Raw genomic sequence first — 15,761 nt, forward strand, 5'->3', positions numbered from 1 at the left:
AATATTTGAAATCTCGATCCCCGGCTATATATCAATGGACTTTGTTTGTTTAATTTTTGGAATATAAGGTAAATATAGAAGCTCTGAGGCGAAATATATTTAAAAAAAAAGTCATAAGGTCATTTACGTTGTACAGCAAGCTTGATTCAATTCTCTATGGTATTGTCATGGTCCAGACGCTATATTTGTATTAATTGGACGACAGTATGGGAACGAATAACAGATTAAAGCTGACAATTGTAGGAAATTCCTTTGTGCCAAGGTATGTCTAACAAATCCCGGCGATGAGCGGCGGATGAAAAATAATATGGATTGTTTGTGTCGCGAGGACTTGTGATGAATAATTGGGGTGATTTTTATTTGCCCTTTTATATTGCGCTGTTTTATTCCAAGCCTTTATTGAGGGATATTATTGTTAATGTGGTTATAGATAAACTTTTTGATGATTTCTAACAAGATATTTTGTAAGATTTATAATCTCATAGGATTTGATTCTCCGCTTCTTTTGATGGACTGGTGTACATCATAGAATTACTTCTATTTTGTTTAAGAAAGTAACATTGTTACCTTTATTTATTTACACTTCATTACCTTAAACATACATATAAAATAAGAGGTTGAATGAGTTATTAGGCAACGTGCGGCCTTATAGCTAGTGTTTTCTTCTAGGCAATCATAATATGGATTCTTCTCTAACTTCTTGTACCTCTATACACCTCTAAAAAAGAGAATTAAGTGACATATAACACTAAGTAAAACGTCATCAAAGGAATCCTAATTAAAAAAGCGTATTATAATATCCAAGACTATGTTGACGTTAAAGATGTATGGCGCTAATTCATCTCTGCAAGTGTGTGTATGTCATTTTACACTAATACTAAAAACTCAATTTTCTTTTGCATTGTATAGAATCTCTGTATACCTTGCATTATATAAACTTCTCAGCCGATTATTACTATTGTAACCGAGTCTGTAAGCTAAACCATTGTTGAAAAGAGTGTTCATGGAGTTTCTTTCCGGTTCTTCTCCATGAGACCCACTTTTTGGAACCGTGAAACTAGACGTTTCATGAGAGCCTGCAAAGGCCTATTTGAAATAAAAAACTTTTGATTTTGATTTAAACTAAACTGTAAAAAATAAACCTAATCTTAGGGTTTGAGTGACAATTCATATATTTATATATATTTTTATTTTTTATTTTTTATTAGACAGAAGAGTATTACTCAAAAAGAAGATCTTCTTCGTATAGGATCTTAATATAAGAAACATTCATTTAACCATCTCTGTAGAAACAATTTCAATAGTAAAATCAGTTCAGTGGTTAAAATAAAAGTCACAAGAGTCCCCTTTAATTGCAGACTCTATGTAATAGAATCTATTCTAAATTCCCCGTAATTAAGCGGCGTTTTTCAGTTCAAAGTACCCGTATTCAGGCTATAATCTAAAACACAGCCAATTTAGCCTTGATAGGCTACTTTTTAAGCTTGCGAATATTCCTTTGTACGTATCAGCAGCTGTACATTCATCGAATTCTCGACTGAATAGCTTTGATTTTTATTTTTATTGGTAATTAAACAATTAAACTGGTAGGTACAAAGGCCCTGTACCCTTTTGATAGGGAGAAATTTTATCCCCATTGAAGGCATTGTTGGATTTTAGGTCGTCCATTCATGTTGGAACGCTTCGTACCTTATTTGGGAAAATAAAACTGTTCGGGTATTGAAATGTTTTCACACTATACAGTAGGAATATTTATTTATTTGTTAACACTTAGTTGCATTAAATGATAAGGAGGGCAACTGGAGGCCTCTTCGAGCGATGTCTTCCAGTCAACCACTATGAAAAATTTTAATTAGATAAGGTAAGCAAGAAGCGCAATGAGTGTATAATACATATAGGTGTTTAGAGAAATCTTAACTGATAAGAGGACGCACGAAAAAGAAAAAGGTGCACATGAATCACGATAATTTTAGATCAGTCTCACGTTAGTTTGTACGAAAGTTACTACGGATAGGATGTGGACAGGAAATGTTTGTATAGTAGAAATTTAAGGGAAGATAGAGAAGGATCTAAGCGAATAAGGACGGGAAGTGAAAGCCTAACTGCCTGAGACCTTAAAGGAATCGCCAAGAAAGGAGGAGTTATGAGATGAGATTTCAAGGATATAGTTTTCTGAAGAGCGTAGATTATAGCTATCTATGGACTTCCAAAAAATTAAAATCGATTTTTACATAGAAGGAAGTTTTGGGTTGAACAGGATGGAATATAAGAGATGCAGATGCTCCCGGCATCACGCTAACGAATGGGTAATCAGCCTAGTCGCTTACGGAACGCAGAGATATGGTTGTTCATTTTCACCGACCGAATATAAACCCAATACAAAAATATTCCTAGTCTGTAGTATATTTTTATACGTTATGCAATATTTTTTGAAATCGCTGCAGAGGTTTTTGAGATACGTTACGAAAATATAAATAATTACAATACATATTAACATGAAAGCAAAATGCTAGGAGGATATTAAACCAAGTAATATTAACTGCAATAGAGAAAAGTTTGGGGTAGAGGTATTTCTATTTTTTCTAGGTTATTAGACATGTAATTTTGTATTATACGTAACTTCTGCGTTCGTGGACCGATCCGGATAATCTTGATAGCCAAAATCATATTTATTTTATATAAATAAACTAATTTACACATAAATCTTAGTAATACAAAATCAACAAATACAAATTAAAATATTGTTATTTTAAATATTGCTGAAGCCCACTAACAAATGCCTACCAAGTGAATGTCGAAATTATTCAACTCCTTTACACCACGAGCCTAGCGACAAGATTGAAAAGGATAAAACCATTTGAATTAGTGTTAGTCCACATTAGTATCAAGTGGTAAGTAAATAGTGTTAAGTGGAAAAACTGAACAATAGAACAGTGTGTCTTCCTCTTAATAGAGACTGTAAGTAGTGTTGGTTGGACACTTTAGTCTTATGTTAGACTATATCTTATCCATGTCTCAGTGAATACCAGCCACACTGCCAGATGGCTATTTAAAGTGCTCAGCCTTCTTTGCCTAAGTCCTAGATCTTTGGGGCGAACTCCTATACTGAATCTGAATCTTTGAAATCCTAATCTGAAACTGAATTAAAGATAACATAGCTTAATACAAGCTATATACTTAACACTAATTACTACTTAATGTGATGATGTGCATGACGCAATTTCACATCTTAATTGCAATAGACATTCTATTTGTGTGGGCCTTGATATCCGAAAGCTATATCCAGGATGCTCCCTTCCTTCGGTAAAATAATATGCGCAGGTTCGGCTGTCGCGTGTCAGTATAATAAAAAAAGGAATCCAATAATCGATAAGACTAAAACTAGCATCAACGGTGGCGTATCTCACTCCAAACACTGATGATGATGATAATCCTTCAATGATGAAAAAAAAATGCTTTACGGTATGCGGTATATAATTAGAGCGCACGCGACAGCGGTAAAAATTTAACTCCCTTGCGCCACTACGCCGTTACACCACCTACCATCTCCGGTTCGTGTGACAACGTCAAATCGACAACTGTCATCCTTCTTTGATTGACATCGATTTAGCGCGAGCACTATTGTACGCATCGTTACAAAATACATACAAAATTAAGCCTATGAAATTGTAAACAGCTATCAAACTGAAATTATTATTTCGTCGAGGAATAACCCAGAATTATCTGGTTATGGTATCAACCACTTTACTACATGTGTAGTTGTAGTCGTAGTTGTAGCATTTAATTTGGGATTTATTGAAAGATGATGTCCAGTTTTAAAGTAATTGAAAAAACCATCAGCAATTTGGACGCTTAACTCGTCTGGTGTGCCACCAAAAGTCAAAAAGCCGTACTAATGGCAAACAGTCATTTCTAACAGTCGAACAAATCTGTTCTGTTACAAATACTGATTTAAAAACTTTACTTATAAAAGAATTCTTGTCTTTTTTGATTCGCTGTGTCGTTTCGAAGAAGACTGGCACAACGCAAATACACTGAATGCCTTCCAATACCTTCAAGCACCTACTCACTGTCGAAACAAAATAACAAAGAATTTCAAAGTGCCCACTGTACGACGAAGAACTGGCTGTAAGTGGATAAAAACAACAAGTTGGCAAATGTACAGAAAGATTATTACTATTTATTTATGTCGCCCCCCTACAGCTAATTTAAATTTAAAAATGATACCGCCGCCCATGGACACTTACATATGTATATACAGAGGGCTCGTAAGTGCGTTCCTGGTCTTAAATAGATTTAGAGACAAAACGCCAATGGAGCCTGTGTTGACTATGTTGGCATTCAACCTTCAAAATGGCTTATCGTTAAACTAAAACTGAACCAATCTGTCCATTTGAAACCGTAAGGCGAAGGACAAATTTGCGGTACTTGGCAAAGACAAGGGTAGGTACTGAGGATACTGCCACAGCCGTTGAGACCTTGTAAACTTAATTTAAATTGTTTTTAAAAATACCTTTTTAGCTACCTTCACTTAGATTAACTTAAAATCTCACAGAATGCATTATAAAAGTGTTAACGCTTAACTAACGAGCCAGCGTATGCTGACCTGTATTGGGACCTGGACTTAAATGAAACAAAATTGATTTTTAATATTTAATAAAAATCTCTTTTGACTTGAACACAATCACTAAATTACAGACAAATGTGTAACATTGATTATTCGTTTTAACATCAGTCGAGCTTACAGTACGTACAAAATAATAACTCGCTGATTAGAACAATTATAAATACTATATTACATTTTATTATATAAAGCGTGATAAATAAAATATTTACAGTGTTTGATCACATTGATAATTTCATAGTGCTACGCCTTCTTAATGCTATATTGGTTCGGCATTATATGAAAGCGTAATATTATTTATTTCATACTGTCCTGTGTATTAATTTACATAGACAGTATTTATATCTATTGTAAAACCAAAATATCTCCACTGAATTCATACCACTTTGGCCGAATTATAAAACGTGGACCGGAGACCGCGTTACCATGATTTTTATAAATTATCAGGATATCCAGCAATACTTTAATATTTAATAAAATTTCCGTGTTACCATGGTGACAAATATAGTATGAGGATCCATATTTTATAATTACGTGTACTTTCGTATGGTATATAAAATATTATTTATATTTTATGTGCTTTCATTCAATACAAGATTTAATTATCTTCTTTATTTCTTTCCAATAATGTGTACACAAAGAACTTAATACAAAATACCAAGTGTTTGTCGTATTGAGTAGATTTATAAAATAATAAATAACTTTATTCAGATCTACTTCACACCAATAGTATTTAAAATGGCAGCAATTGTATTTACATAACCATATATCTATTTACATAATATACAAGTTCCAACAACTATAAACAATTTCTGATACAAACTACTTAAGTTTAAGGTTATGTTGGACCATAAGATTTATTAAAAGTGCAAACCTTACTCAGGTAAAAATTACGCATTTTTATTGCTTGTCACAGATATAGTATTCGAAATTTCTTATTTGATGAAAAGTAAATGTTAAAATAATAAACACAATTTTGAGATCGTAAAGTTAGAAAAGCAATTCTCACGAATAGTCTTCCTTGTCTATATAGATGTATGTGTCGTTTTATTTGACAATTTATGTAAATTAACTTCACACTGATATATAAAAAGTATTCCGATCTTACAGTCAATCACTGACCTGGTCTTTAAAAGCAAGTTTAAGATTTTTTATTAAAATTATATCTCAAAAACTGTATTTGTTACCTGAATGTGGCTTATTTATCAGCAAAGCACCAAACATATGTAAAAAAGCCGAAAATAGTAACGTGATTATATTCGTAGAAAATACTATAGAGCCTTTAAACCAACGTTAAATGAACTGAACAAATTAAAGGTTCAGCCTTTCTGATTTATCCACAATTACTGTTTCTATGAAACTTGCAATGATTAACGTATACTTGACGTTTATTTACAATATTTACACGGTCTTTAAGACAATATTAGACATATTTTCGCTACTTGTTTGGAATGTCTATAAATATACACTAATGTCCAAATACATTTAAAAGTAAATTAACCGCCTGATTAGATAGTTTTACGACGGTGTAGCTAGATACAGACCTTCTAATGGTTATCAAAAATGATCAAAGATGCAGAAATATCCCATTAGGAGTAAGGAAGAAAAGTAAATTAACTTATAATTAAATTTTAAAAAGCTTACAATTTTATAATATTATATTCCAATGATAACATCAATTTGTTGCCCGCTTAGGTAATCATGTATTACAATTCGCACTTATCTCATTTAAAAATCGATTTAGCGACTCACAGACCGTAACATTTATTATCCTTTTATTGTTTTTGAATCCAAATAGTATTCAACTCTGCGCTAGGGAATCCAACGGCACCACCAGTTTTCCGTTTGAGTAGCTGAAACAAAGAATAACATTAATTGATTTAAGATAAAAGTGTGACCTTTGTGACCTAACCTAACCTAACAATGTGCATGTAGACTTGTGCAAAAATTTAGGAAAATACCTGTAAGGTATAGTGGCTGTTCTGGATTTAGCTCTGCTTGGCCTACAGGCTTCATCTGGAACCAAGAGAATTCTACTTCAGTTTAACAAAAGATCGACAACTAAAGCAACGAAAAATAAATCAAGTGTGAAGTATGTATATGAAAAGTTGGATAACATTAGCTGTTTATCGACAGGGATTAATTAACTAGAAGTGCATGCTTCATTGTAGAGTAACGTAACAATACTTAAGACAAAGTTTGCAGAAGTAATATCTGCGATACCTTAATGAGAGAAGTTTGTATGGACTTTGTAGCGGTTCCTCCCACCGTATCTTTGTTAGGATTCGCTTTGGTTCTCGGGAGAGTCAGCCAGTTTATGAGTTGTTATAATGGATAGATAATGAAACAATCCATAGTATTGGTTAAAATTGTAGGGTTGTGTTCCATTTATGGAAAGAATGACCGACGTGGACGCGCTCAATTTTATATTGGTTTTTGATGTTTTGTACTTAAACGAATCAGATGTCTTCGGCGCCTACATCTATGGGATATCTTGTACAGTGGACGTATAGTGTTGCCTTACCATTGACCGGCTAACATCGTTGAGAGAGGCATGCATCGCATTTGACGGGCTCAGGTCTTCGCTTGCCTTGAGAGCCCTGCGATCCGGATTTACGCCGGAAAGTGTACCTAACGAGTAGACCTGCAATAAAACGGCGTACCGTTAACAAAACAAACAAAATACAGCGAGCGCGTCCAAACGAAATACGCCCCTGGGCAGACGAAAGCGGACGAAAAAGATTTCATGACTCGATACCACTAGGATTCATTTGCGTTTGTGGGAATTTAATGTATGTAGGATTTTTTGAGTAATTGGAGTGTTACTAAGTATGTACTTGAGCTATATATAGAATGAATGAAATGTTTATGAACAAATTAAAATAATTATGATTTACGCTTGTGAAGTAAGGTATGATTAAGTGAAATTAAAATGAGAGCAAAATAAAGGGACTGGATGAAATCGTTACAACTCACCAGTAAGGCCGGCTTTGTTAATGCTGTTAGAACTTGAAAAACCAGATATCTTTTTCCATGCTTTCTTATTCCAAAAACCTGTTGACTTAGCGTCACCACAACTTGAGCTACGAGGTGAAGGAATTTCTCTAGGGCATCGTAATTGACAATCGTCAGCGCCTAAAATTCGAACTCCTGCTCCGCGGGTTCCATAGGCCACAGCAGGTAAATGAGGCACAGAGCCTGTAGGTTTTCTTCGCAGGCTACCCACATAACTAGCCCCACTGCTACTTCCACTAAAACCACTGTCTAAATCTGGAGGATTACAACTTGCTGGTGATAGTAGTTCATCCGTAGGCCCCACTCTCAATAGTTCCTCTATATTGTCTCTATCTTCAGCCCTTTCTGAGTCAGGTGACTCGCATTCAGGCATAAGCATAGCTTCTACGCTTAAGTTTAACTCGCCTAATATTCTTTTATGTCTTGATTCTACTCGACGTACTTCTTCTTCGACAACACTTCTATCAAGAGAAATAAGAGATTGTCTTGGTGCGTGTCTATGTTTTGGACATGTTCTTGAACCATCTGTAATTTCTTCATAAATATTTTCCTCTGTACCATACCGTGTTACGTAATTATGGCGAGCAGATCGCTCTCTAGGTAAGCCGCGTCCACGCTGTCGATTCGCTTTTCTCGACGACGATGGCATTGATAAATGATGGTCATAATAGGCGTATGAATAATCGACGGGCTCAAATCGCTCCATAGTAGCAGCAATATTGCTACGGTTCCATGATTGCGATGGTTGATCGCGTAATAAATTTATACCGGCGAGTCGGGCGGGTAAAATTTCATCAAGATCACGGGCACATCGCTCATCGAGAGATTGCGCACCATCATCTTCTTCTCGCCTGTGTTTTCTATGCGGTCTACGACTTGTTTGACAACGGGGATGTCCTCTATCACTATCTGAGCCGTGCTCATGATAATCTGGAGTGTGACTCCGATGAAATTCCGAAAGATGCTTATTACAGTCACTTGTGTGATTAAAGTTATGTCTCAGACTGTAGCTTGAATTACCTTCATAATCTGAGCGATCATAACATGGGCTATCATCAGCATTGCTACTATGGGCATGTGGACAGTCTGCTGCAATGCCTGATTCTGATGAGGGATAGTCGTGTACTTCGGCCGTAGTGAAAACTCTTTCATCCGGGCGAGCCGGTTCTGACACTGCATGCCGATGATGAGGTCGGGGCCTTGTGTTTTCTCTGCAGCTCGCAAATGTCCTCTGTAGAGGCGTTTGATGAGAATATTGAAGACAACGAGAGTTGAACACCGCCTCCCCAGACTCGTCGGGGCTCGGCGGCGCACTGCGTGATTCCATGGCTCATCCTCTCATTTCAACATGTATACCTGTAAAAACAAACAGTAAAAATAAACATACAAAGAAAATGTAAATAAAATTTTGCAATACTGTAAGTAAAAGCCCGGGGGCATTGAATCCGAAATTACAAGCCCCTGATAAGGGTAGGGTAAGTGACGATCAACACGGCAGCCGACGTCGATATATCATCATCAGTCGCCGCGTAATAAATTGGGGCTTTGCTCCGTGTTTATTGTTGCATATTGTATAAATAAAAATATTGAATAAAACATACGTGATGTTACCATGTTCGTATGTCTCTATGTGCGATTTTTGTTAGATATAAAACGGACAAATATTGTGAATAGGCATACACGTAATGCAGTAAATCATAATAGCGGGGTTTTTGAAAATTATGCAAAGTATAATGATAACAAATCTTATCATAAAATAATACCGCATTGCAATTTTATTGCGATCTCGCTTAAAGTTATTGTACGCATTCCAGACCAATTTATTACGATAACGATAATAAGTGTCCGTGAACTAGACGCCGAGGGAGCGAGGTTTACCCTCGAGTGTCGCCCGTTGTCATGACAACGGATCTGTTCCCGTGGTATTGTGGCGCTTCCGCCCAATATTCCTTGCATCTAAATCATCATCAACGTTGGGAATAAGGGCCCGTTGACCGCTCGCAATGACAATTTGTTGTAATACACTGAGATTTCTCGGCCCAATAAAGACATCCTATGGTACACATTCTAGAACTTTTTATGAACATCTATCTAGTCGTATTATAAATTGTAGCTTTATAAGAGCATCATAAGCACATTGACATGAAACTGTAAAAAATATATAAAGAAATAACGAAAATAAAAACGTTAATTGATCATTTTCGTAAAAATTATTTAATTTTATCGTGTACTTTGTAGCTTCGTGCCACGGAAGACTACCCTGGGTAATTTGATAATAGTAATTTATTGCTTGGCAAAACACTTCCAAAACCAGCTACTTTGGTAAATGTTTTTACTGAATTAAGCATGATTTATAATTAAATTTTACTATAATTAGATACGATATTGGGGTCTTGGACTTATTAAAGATTCGAATAATATCTTATCTTTATATATGTTAGTTATGTATAGTTATAATTTTTTTTAAATAAATTGTTTGATTGATGCTAATGAGTAATGGTGTCCATGTACATGTCGATCCGTTATGTCGTCGAATATCCATTCTGTATATTTTTTTGGCATGAGAAATGGCCAAAATCTATTAAAAACCTTATTTATCGAAGAAGAGTATCTTTGCGTAGAAGAAACGCATCTAAAATTACGAAGTAAATCTAGTAATATACTGTAAAAATTAGGCCTCTATTAAAATTTAAAAAATCCTATTTCGCGGCAACTAAAATGTTCATGTGTATTAAAAAATTATACTTATTCAACTGACAAGGTGACATATGAATAGAGTTGCAATAAAAGTATGTATTTGTAAACACAGTATATTATTAGATTGCGATATCAGCACATTTGGTCCCCCCATCCACCCTCGCCATATAGACAAGTTATGAGCCTGGTTTGGGGTAAAAATATGCAATATTGCTTTTCAAGTCACATTCACGATCGAATATATTTTAAACATAGATTGAACTTTCTCTTATTCAATTCTACGGATTTAAAAAATATCGCTTCGGAGCACCTTTAAAAAGCGACTTTTGAGTTATGAGTGCTTGTTGTTACCGGTTAGTATCAGTAATTTCAGATATGAACAGCTGTCGTGTTTAGTTTTAAATAGAAGAAATTTTTGCTCTTTTATTAGAATGTATTAAATCATTATTTTTTAGGTCTTGGCCTCAGATTTCTGTTTCATGATCAAGTTAATAGGCAAGTAGGTGATCAGCCTCCCGCTTGACGCAAACACTTTCATTCTGGGTCTAAAGTCGGTTTTCTTCACCGTTTGATTGAATATTAAATGCACACATAGAAAGAAAGTACACAGCCGAGGATCGAACCTACGACCTCAGAGATTTTTCACTTAAGTCCAATATAGTTAAGTATATTGCAAGGTATTTTTTTACAGAATAGCAGTCAAACTGGCAGGTGTCTCACCTGATGTTACGTAATACCACCGCCCATTGACACTCCCAATGCTAGAAGGCGCGCAACTGCGTTGCCGGTCTTTTAAGAATACAATTGGTTCGAAAATCGAAACCTGTTTCGACCTAAAATTAAAATTTTTATCACAGTCGAGTTTCACTCACGACATTTGAAAATCGCTTAAATTCGGCAAGACTTAAATATTTTACTAAAGCTTATTCCTTCGGGGTTTTACCGCTATAATAAAAAAACAATCAATCATTGCTTGATAAGATAATGAGGCGCGTTTATATTTTTATGCACCCTCGGTTTATTTAATGAAATGGGAATTTGGGGCACGAAATGGTCTATAAAATACATATTTAGAATATTAATAATATATTTCCGTTACAGTACCTCAGTTGGTCGTATTCAATACGTTTTAACATACATTAAAGATTATATTTTATGTTAGACTGTTTATTTAAACAAGTGTTGGCCTAGCGGCTTCAGCGTGCTACTATCATCTCTGAAGGTTAGAGCCCCGAATTGGCACAATGGACTTTCTGTCTATGGGCGTGTTTAACACTCGCTGGTAATGTGAAGGAAACTATGGTGATGATACAGGCATATCTTAGACTCAAACGGCGAGTCAGGCACAAAAGCCCAATCACCTACTTGCCTATTAAGAAAATTATATATCGAAACAAATATAGATACTTGAGGCCCTAGCCTATTTTCTTAATCACAGTTTAGCTTAAATAGGTTAGATTATAGTTAAAGAAATGATACATGTAAACCAACAACTGAGATTCCGCCAGAAGCTTTCCATTTTTGTGTATTACTTTTTAAAACAGGGAGCAAACGGGCAGGAGACTCATCTGATGTTTAGTGATATCGCCGCCCATGGAGACTTGCGAGTGCGTTGCAGGCCTTTTAAAAATCATTTTTATTCTTTTCAATCAATTTACAGAGAACGGTAATTATATACGTAAATTTCAGGATGACATTAGGGGAAATATGTACAGATATTTGTTACATTCGGTTTAATAGGAGTCTCCTGGAAAATTGTGCCCTCCATTAGTCTCATCTTCCTTAACTTCAGGGATTTTGGCCAGGTATCTGAATTTAAAAAAAAAATATGTGCGTCTCGGGACGCCCGACAGCAGTGATAACTTAACCTAATCTAAGTTTAACTAATTAATTCGGAGTTCCGAGGATTATCTTCAGCTTCGTCCATTATATTTCTTTATAATCCCATAAGAAGTAATACTTTTTTTTAAAAATCACACAGACATACGCCGTTCATTTTAATGTATATGTTATTGAACGGTACAAATTTAAAAGCTTTTTTTGTTTAAAGGTTTTGATAGCACAATGAAGAATAGGACTGTGAATTGAATTATTGAAGTGAAACTTTTTTATCGGCGTTTCAACAAAATTAACCGTCACATTATTCCGTTACGCGTCACATTTCTCCGTTATGCGCCATATTTTTCTTGTCCCTAACACGGATGATTTGAAGAGATTCGAAGCCATTAATAACAAAAATATATAATAACGATAACAATGATAGTAATAATTCTATTACAATAAATGAAATTCTGTAATAATCTTAGTAGTAAATAAGGTAAAATTAAATAATTGTATTATTTGTATTCATATCTATGATAGTAAAAGTTTATCTTATTTAACTTTATTTAACCAATTGCAGTAAAGTTGCATATAGAAGATCATTTTTCGAAAAAGAATGTTCACTTTTTATGTGTGTACACGCACACATTTTTTTATGTTAAGCTGATAATCAGTATTTTATGCCTCCTATATTAAAGTCTGCTAAATAGTTAACAATTTTCACATATTTATTACATAAGCTCTATATTTTGAAACAATTTCCAGTAAATATCAATAAAAACTTATAATGAGCCGGTAAATAATGTGATACGGTCGAGAATTGTATTTTTTACAATGGGTGTAATGAGAGCGTGCGTGTCGAATGTCATCTTGCTGACTCACTGATTGATTTCGGCTCTTTTGTGTTGGCTTTTGTGACGAAACCATCATTATAAAATGTTACAAGTATTATAAATTAAAAACAAAAACCTCAGCGCTACTTTTATCGTAATAGTTGAGATCGAGGAAGGCCAAAGGAAGGATAAAAATTCAGGATATAATAAATTCTAACGCTGTCTGTATGAACCCCGAGATCGGTCGTTAAACTAGTATAAACTATAATACTAATACCTCTTTTATAGAACAGAGGGTAAACATGCAGGAGGCCTCCTGATGTCAGAGGTTTCAGAAGTCGCAGTTTAAACCTTTTAAGTATTGGTACGCTCTTTTCTTGAGTGACCCTAAGTTGAGTTGGTTCGGAAATACAGCGGCTGGTTCCACATAGTGGTGCTGCGCGATAAAAACCGCCTAAAGAACGCTCAGCTGTGGAACGACAGCAGTTGAGGTGACACGGATGGAATTTGCTATTCTGCGTCGATGTCTGATGATGAACTCAAGTGCAGGTATTAATCCTAATAGGTATTATTATCTACATTTATTGTACGTTAGCTAACATTAATAAATATAATTTTTAAATTGTTTGATTCATTTCATCAAAGACTATTCAATACTGTGGCAACACTGAAATAGCTAAAACCAGTCAATGCGCCCCCAGTGTGTTCTTTGAATAGACTTTTAGTGCTAAATTAACTGGTTCGCCGTAGCGTTTGTTAGTTTATGAGGCTTTTAACTAACCGCCCTGTTATTGTTTTTTTTATCAACATTTATTCCTTTGAAACCATTTATCTACATTTAAATAAAACTTAAATGGCCTTCAGAAAACATAATTACGTTTCCTTTTTAAGCATTTATCTAGATTTAAATATTGTAAATTAAATTTACACTTTATAAAACACTAGCGGATCCGGCAGACATTGTCCTGTACACAACCAATTTAACTTTAAATCGTATATTAAAGTAAAACTGCTTGCTAAGGCCTATATATAATATAAATTAATAATTAAACGATCCCAGAGCTTGGATATTGCTCCAGTATAAAGAGTTAACGCGACTGAATCTCTCGGCTACATTTCCAGACACTGGGGCGATCGTCAACATCCACGACTGTTTTAATGTAAAAGAACAAACCGTGATCCATGTGGTATCAAATTATTTCAGTATAATTTGTATTATTATTATTTTCTTATGTAGCCATGTTCACTTTTGAAGCATAGTCATGCACGCTTAAAAGTCATTGCTTGTGGCGGCGTCCATGCGTCGGGTTGTTTTTGTCCCTAAAATATGGCCAACAGTCCGATGGCTGGCCATGCGTGATACTCGTGAACGGGTGCTACGTGAGTGGTCGTACTTGAATTCATGTATGCGGTCATGTTAGTTATTTCGACTATGTATTTGTGTATTGTTCCCATGAGATCACGCATGCCATTTTTCACCATGCCTCCTGATGATGTCATGTGGAACATGGTGTAATGCTTGCAGCTCCTTACAAACGTTGTGTTATACGAAAAAATACCTGGCGATTAAAAAGCGTGGCGGAGGGTTTATTGCCAGTTCTTCTCTTTCGTTCTACGCCCATGATTTGTAAATGTAAAATTAGAAGCATTTAATGTATATATTTTTCTGACGTTCTTAAGTGTATATTGTGTTACCTATATGAATAAATGATTTTTGAGCTTTTTTAAGCCACTTTTTGCACTGGAACCTGCCCAATGATATATTTCCGAACCCATTCGACTGAGGGTCACTCAAAAAAATAGCGTACCTATTTTTAAAAGGTGTCTTTTAACTTGCGACTTTCAAGCCCTCTCGCAATGTCAGTGTCCAAAGTATCACTAAACATCAGATGGGCCTGCTGCCCGTTTGCCCGGTTATATTTATAAAAAAAAACATGAATTGTTATCACATTCATAAAATATTTTGGTATTTAAGAGCTACGTTACTCATTTGCCTGTCATAAGATAATTCCTTAAGCTTTAAGAAAATCTTCGTGTCGTAATCTATATTAATATTCATAACTGTTAAATTAGGTCCGTTAAAATAACGATTCTAACAGGAATTGTCTTTTAAAATGGTTTCTTCCTAATCGACAGTGGCTTCTTCTCTTGATAGAAGAGAAGATACAATAACAATGTCTATTTAACTATGAAAATTACGTAATAGTGGATGTCGCGAGAATTCATAAAGCGTGCCAGGTAGAGAAGAGATTCAGAAAGCCTCGATTACCGCATAACGTTGGCCGTGAGTTACAGGTGAAATGGATGTAACATTAAAACAGTATATAGACATATTGCTTTGGTGTTATCAATAATTTGGCATATAACTATTGTAGCATCGTCAGACCGAAACGGCGTCTATTGGAGTATTATAAAATCAATCACCCGTTTTACAGTTTCTATCTCGGGACTCGTCTAAGCTGGGCTTAGGACGCAAAACAGTTTATATTTATTGCTGAAATCGACGTGAAATTTATATTAAAGTTTATTTTATGTGACCATACAATATAATTTTAAATATAATTCAACACAAAACAAATAGCTACTGTGTGACCTGGGACACGTAAGCCTCTTTTGTCTCTCTACACTTGATTTCTTACCCCGGGCAAAGCTAGTCAAACCCACGCCGTGGTTTGCAGATCTTGGCTCTATCGCCTGATCTGTCTATCTCTTCTTCTATCTCGTTCGTTCTATTCATCCAAAAGTCTCACGTAGTAGATTATTATCTGGTT

At 35.1% G+C, this 15,761-nt stretch overlaps 1 protein-coding gene across 4 annotated transcripts in view; it reads right to left on the bottom strand.

The window, feature by feature from the left end:
* Positions 1-4,639: 4,639 nt before the first annotated feature.
* Positions 4,640-15,761, bottom strand: part of LOC123710350 — a 29,965-nt gene continuing 18,843 nt past the window's right edge. Inside the window, exons 2-5 of one of the 4 annotated variants that reach the window (XR_006753817.1) lie at positions 7,601-8,995; positions 7,149-7,268; positions 6,586-6,640; positions 6,439-6,477 (exon numbers count right to left, since the gene is read on the bottom strand). Coding sequence is in view for 3 of the 4 variants with exons in the window: in XM_045662177.1 (XP_045518133.1) it covers positions 7,159-7,268; positions 7,601-8,966 (1,476 nt within the window). In the remaining variant the exon portion in view is untranslated. Of the gene's footprint in view, positions 6,478-6,585; positions 6,641-7,148; positions 7,269-7,600; positions 8,996-15,761 lie in introns of all 4 variants that reach the window. The other 3 variants (XM_045662178.1, XM_045662177.1, XM_045662179.1) reach the window with 3 other exon arrangements.

The sequence above is a fragment of the Pieris brassicae genome, chromosome 5 (genome assembly GCF_905147105.1).
Source record: "Pieris brassicae chromosome 5, ilPieBrab1.1, whole genome shotgun sequence".
Lineage (NCBI taxonomy): Eukaryota > Metazoa > Arthropoda > Insecta > Lepidoptera > Pieridae > Pieris > Pieris brassicae.